This window comes from Lipotes vexillifer, unplaced genomic scaffold, assembly GCF_000442215.2.
Source record: "Lipotes vexillifer unplaced genomic scaffold, Lipotes_vexillifer_v1.1 scaffold229, whole genome shotgun sequence".
Lineage (NCBI taxonomy): Eukaryota > Metazoa > Chordata > Mammalia > Artiodactyla > Lipotidae > Lipotes > Lipotes vexillifer.
The window spans coordinates 1,290,954-1,296,953 of NW_006771155.1; the positions used below are offsets into that span (position 1 = coordinate 1,290,954).

The 6,000-nt window shown below is 40.8% G+C and overlaps 1 protein-coding gene across 1 annotated transcript in view; it reads right to left on the bottom strand.

Moving 5' to 3' along the window:
• The window catches only part of SLC39A12 (solute carrier family 39 member 12), a 73,539-nt gene that overhangs the window by 21,596 nt on the left and 45,943 nt on the right, over window positions 1-6,000 (bottom strand). Inside the window, 1 exon segment of the mRNA XM_007446570.1 lies at window positions 3,833-4,020. Within this exon segment, the coding sequence (XP_007446632.1) occupies window positions 3,833-4,020 (188 nt within the window).

Here is a 6,000-nt window from a genome sequence, read left to right on the forward strand (position 1 = left end):
CTGTTAATGGTCAGCACGTGTGTGCTATTTCATATTCTTTCAGCCCATCTCTCACCCCAGCTACTGCGGCAGACACCATTTCCAAGAGGGCGTTAACTAGTCCTGCACAAAGCCTTGTTTCAGGTCTACACTACAATCCTCCTTCTCTTGCCCTGGGCTCCTCAGCGTGATGGCATGGCACTGCCAGGGAACTCCCTTGGCACTCAGGCATGTATCACCTGAAATGTGGGAGGTGATGCTTATGGGACCAACGAACAATGGGGACAGAAGCCCCCTCAGGAGGTCCTGTGTGGTGGATGCCCCACGGTGGTATTGAACTCGATAAAACCCCATTGTTTTACTGACTTTTTATCCTTCTCTGTTTCACTGCGCCTGCCCTTCACTTCTGCTCCCCGGGATCACCTCCCAAGTTGACTGACTTCACACACGCCTCTGTCTTAGACTCTGCTTTGGGGAAACCCAGTCTAGCACATGGATCTTTATAATAGCAAATGAATTTCCTCCGGCCACCCAGAGCTGCACTCATTCTTAACTTACTTTAGAAACTATTCGATGGAACTGAGAGGTGATGTGCTTGGATAAGGCAATACCACTTGGGAGAATTTTAGGCTGGCAGACTTGCCTAGTGAAGACTTTCTGCTCTGCTGGCATCACTGCTAACGGCCCCATTTTTGCCCCCAGTCCTTTTCCTTTTAGGAGTTTGAAATAACACACCCAACTTCTTTGAAACAAATAAGCAAAGCAAAAATCTAGCTAATCTTTTCACATTAACCCTGCTCAGAAGATGCCTGGTAAATTTCCAGAATTTGGTAAATAGCCAGTGAATGAAAGTATTCCCCCTTACCCTTTAGTGGCTGTCATTTATTTTCTTTGCTGTTGTACAGAGTCTTGAAACCTTGTTTTCTTCCCTTGAAATGACAAAAAAAGTATTTTCTTTGGCATGGCCCCAGAGTACCACAGTTAAACTTGCCACTATGTGAAAGAGCTGTATTTGTTTAGAAGTTACTCAAAAGGCCGTGAGAGCAGGTGACCTGGATTATAGGAAGCAGCCCCAGGAAACTCAGAGTATTTTCTTTCCTGTCTTTTTGCCAGGACGCTGATTTTTCTTTGGCCATTAGTAATTTGCAATAAGGTCAGGATTTCTTCTAGTTAGAATTTCATAGGATGTCAGCCACATTGTTTTCTTACAAGCAATTCTTTATCCTTACAAGACCGGGAGAAGAAACATCGAGGGGAAAATGTTGTCTTTAGCTTAGGGCTCAAATGGTTCTTGATAATCTTTTCAGGTCAATTTTAGGAGACAAAGAGAAAGGACTAACTACGTACATACACATCCATCATACTTGAAGAGAGACTACACTGTGTTAAAACACAAAATCAACTTCAAAAGAATATAGCAACTGCCCCCAACGAACTCTTAAAGAAAAAAGGAATTAGAAATGCAAAGCTGTTGTGACCACCTAGAGGGGTGGGATAGGGAGGGTGGGAGAGAGGGAGACGCAAGAGAGAAGAGATATGGGGACATATGTATATGTATAACGGATTCACTTTTTTATAAAGCAGAAACTAACCCACCATTGTAAAGCAATTATATTCCAATAAAGATGCTTAAAAAAAAACAAAGAAATGCAAAGCTGAAAATCAGGAGGCTCCAGAGTGAACTTAAGGACGGATCTACAGACATTTAAAATAAAAGGTAGCTCACGACATTCAGTGATGAGTGGCCATGTGCTTTCTAAGTCACACAAGGTGAGAAATCCAGATTTCTCAAAGTGGAAGGATGGCAGGATTCTCTAACACTGATTGCGGGCTGGGGACCGGGGTTCAGAAAAGATGGGTTGAATCAGCTGCACCTTTGACTATGTTCACTGTCAAGATTAGGGAATTCCCTGAGTACCATAGACAATATGTAAGAACATTTCCAAATATGAAAGTACATTTTGCTGTTTACCTCATATACTTGAATCTCATGAGAATTAAGAAAGACCACCAGGGCTTCCCTGGTAGCACAGTGGTTGAGAGTCTGCCTGCCGATGCAGGGGACACGGGTTTGTGCCCCCGTCCGGGAAGATCCCACATGCTGCGGAGCGGCTGGGCCTGTGAGCCATGGCCGCTGAGCCTGTGCGTCCGGAGCCTGTGCTCCGCAACGGGAGAGGCCACAACGGTGAGAAGCCCGCGTACCGCCAAAAAAAAAAAAAAAAAAAAAGAAAGACCACCAAAAAGTCAGAAGCATTTACAGTGTTTTTTTTTTTTGGCTGTGCCCCGACAGGCATAGGGGATCTTAGTTCCCTGACCAGGGATTGAACCCATGCCTCCCCACCCAAGCCCCAGCAGAAGGGTGGAGTCCTCACCACTGGACCGCCAGGGAAGTCCCCACAGCGCAGTTTAAGATGGTGGTTTTACTTGAAGAGTCCCCTTCTTGAATTCTGCTTATAGAATGCACTCTTCTGGTTGTATAAGCCCAGGTTCCTGCCTTCCAGATTTTTTCCCTTATGAAACAGTCTCTTTACTTACTTCCAGGACAATCGCTGGTTTCTGCCAAATCACTAGTCAACCCCAATGGTCCTGTTCCACATATGACCTTCAAGATTGTTTATTTTTTACGTTTCTGCTCCAGGATGCATGTAATCACGTGTTTTATTTCTGATCAGATTGGCTTTCTATTGATTTTAAGTCTTAAATATTTCTTTTGTTGGGACTTCCCTGGCAGTCCAGTGGTTAAGACTCCGCCTTCCAATGCAGGGGGTGAGGGTTCGTTCCCTGGTTGGGGAGCTAAGATCCCACATGCCTCGTGGCCAAAAAACCAAATCATAAAACAGAAGCAATACTGTAACAAATTCAATAAAGACTTCTTTTAAAACATGGGTGATTTAAAAAATATATATTTAATATATATATTTAATAATATATATATTATATCTTGTTAATTTATGCCATTTTAATTTGCCTTATTCCCACCCATGAGACAGGAAAATCATTATGACTTTTATCTTAAGACATGTAAGTTGTAGGGTATTCCCTGGTGGTCCTGTGGTTAGGAGTTGGCACTTTCACAGCCGGAGCCCAGGTTCAATCCCTGGTTGGGAACTAAAATATCTAAGCCCCATGGCGCAGCCAAAAAAAAAAAAAAAAAAACATGTAAGTTGTAAACAATCTAATAGAAGGTGACCTTAAAAAAACTGGTTTATCTTGCAGAGAACAGAACTTAAGAGGCAAAAAAAAAAAAAAAAAAAAAAAGTGAAATTTCCCAGGTTCAATTCAGATTCTAGGGGATGAAACGTGATGATTGAGTTAACCATTAATGTCAGCAAGGACCTCTTCAGGAAAAATATATTGCAATTTTAGAGACTCAATACTATAATCATCTTTCTCATTTCACCAGCATGATAGCGCTTTGGCAACTTAAAAATAGGGTTGGTTCATTAAGCCAAAGAGCTCTTTAATTTAGTGACAAATTCAGTTGAAATATTTTCTAATGTATAAACAAAATGGCTGGCTGTTTAACAGAAGTTTTCAGCTGGAAGTATAGGCCTCTTTTATAGATGCAAAGCTGGAGCAGAATGAAATGACAATCACTTTTTGACAATTATAAAAGTTTCAATCATTCCACTTAATTTCAGTTAAGAGAATGTCAATATGCTCTGAATCTCAAATTATGTTTCTTCTGCCTACCACTTACTTTCTTGGATTGCACAGAATATTTCCCTCTACTCTTTTATACTTTTGTCTATATTCTTCTCTTCTCCCCATCGACCCTTCTGTTTTGCTGCTTTGCCTCTGTTTTGCATTTTTAGTGTTTGGAAAAACAAAACAGAAAAACCACAAAGCTTACCATTTCCACCAAGGATAAATATAAGAACATCCCCGCAGTAATTGTTAAGATCCAGTTTTGAATACATGGATCCGCGGATACCGAGAGCCCAATATACAGTCCTATGAAGGCAGTTAAAGCACTTATAAAATTCATCAGGATGGCAATCTTAATAGGAAGTCCAGAGCTTAAGAGCACAGCAAAGTCTCCTGAAATTTAAGGGAAAAGAAAATAGAATTATCATTTAACTGATGATACCTTTGTTCAACTCGTGTGCTACTTGTTTCAAATTTCAGCAACTGGGGGCAATTTTATAAGTAAAATGGAATGATCAGAGTTAATAAAACACTTTCCTATATTTCTCTAGGATTTATAGCCTAACTCATTATACTTTAGGAAGTTACATTTCCAGAGTTCTGTTCCTTTTACTGCTCTGAAAGACAGTATATACAGAGAGAACTGTGACATACCCTCTACTTCCTAATGTCCTGTGACATATTCAACTGAGACAAATGCAAAATAAAGTACTTGCTGCCCTGGGATTTCTAAAGCTTTTTACCTGGAAACTTGCCAGGCAAAATCCCAAGGTAGTAAACATTATATAGGCTTTTCTTTTTTTACTTAGGCAGGAACCGCTATGGAGAAAGAGAAAATGACTTAAGGAGATTTTTAAATCATGGCAAAAGTTGGTTAGGAAAACAAAGTTTTCCTTTAGAAAATGTTTTACTGCCTTAATTATAGAAAAACGACCTTATTCACTCTATACTTTTCCTCCAAAAGGAGAATGATCTTGTAATCTGAGAGGCTCTATTTCTTAGTTTTGGGATTGAGAAGAGGCTGAAGTTCAATAAAGAGACATAATAGAAAAGAATATAGAAAAGAATGTCTATATGTGTATAACTGAGTCAGTTTGCTATGCAGCAGAAATTGACACAACGTTGTAAATCAACTAGACTTCAATAAAAAATTTTTAAAAAGAGACAGCCTGGGGACTCAGTTTCCTAGTTCTATTGCGTAATTAATCCTATGAACAGGTCTTCAGACATTTTTGCTGGCCTGTCGCAGACTGTCACCCACCTCTGTTGGGTTTTATCATAGTAGCTAAAATAGGACCATACAATATGGCCCCCAGACCAGGTATGTCTTAACGGATTCAGGAAGGACCTTGGATAAACTCCTCAGAGAGGAATGGGTCAGTGATAGGACTTTGGGCAACAGACACAGAACCCAAGAGGTCAGGGGTGGCCCAAGTGGGCAGTGTAAATGTGAAAGTGAGATAAGAAAGAGTGACTGCCAAAAGCCCTCTCTCTAGGGCACACGTGTGCCTGGGACCAGCCTCTCCTCTTTCTGGACCTGTTTCAGAAATGTCTATTCCGTCTCCTCTTGGTTCCTGGGATGCAGGATTTGAATTACATGGGTTATTAACATTATCCAGAAAAAGGGTCTTACATGAATCTGATACCACACGCCTGTCATTTCAATGTTACACTTGGCTTTAGACATTTTGTGTAAATCAGGTTGATGAAACCATGGTTTGGCTTTAATTTAAATGTTATTTTATCTCACTGGCCTGTTTGCTGACATAATGGATCAAAAGTTCTCCTATTAATGTTCTTCCCACATTTAATATGCAGATTTTAAAGTTTTTGCTGAAGTTCTTTTTTAAAAAAATTAAAGAATCTTTTTATTATGCCAGTATTTTAATTTTTTAATTTAATTTTTATTTTGTATTGGGGTATAGTTGATTTACAATGCTGTGTTAGTTTCAGTTGTACAGCAAAGTGGTTCAGTCATACACGTACATACATCCATTGTTCGTTCGTTTGTTTGTTTGTTTTTTGCGGTATGCTGTGGCCTCTCCCGCTGCGGAGCACAGGCTCCAGACGCGCAGGCTCAGCGGCCATGGCTCACGAGGCCAGCCGCTCCGCGGCATGTGGGATCTTCCCGGACCGGGGCATGAACCCGCGTCCCCTGCATCGGCAGGCGGACTCTCAACCACCGCACCACCAGGGAAGCCCCATCCATTGTTTTTTAGATTCTTTCCCATATAGGTTATTACAGAGTATTGAGCAGAGTTCCCTGTGCTATACAGTAGGCCCTTGTAGATTATCTATTTTATATATACTAGTGTGTATATCTTAATCCCAACCTCCTAATTTATCCCTTCCCCCCACCTTTAATGACTCTTT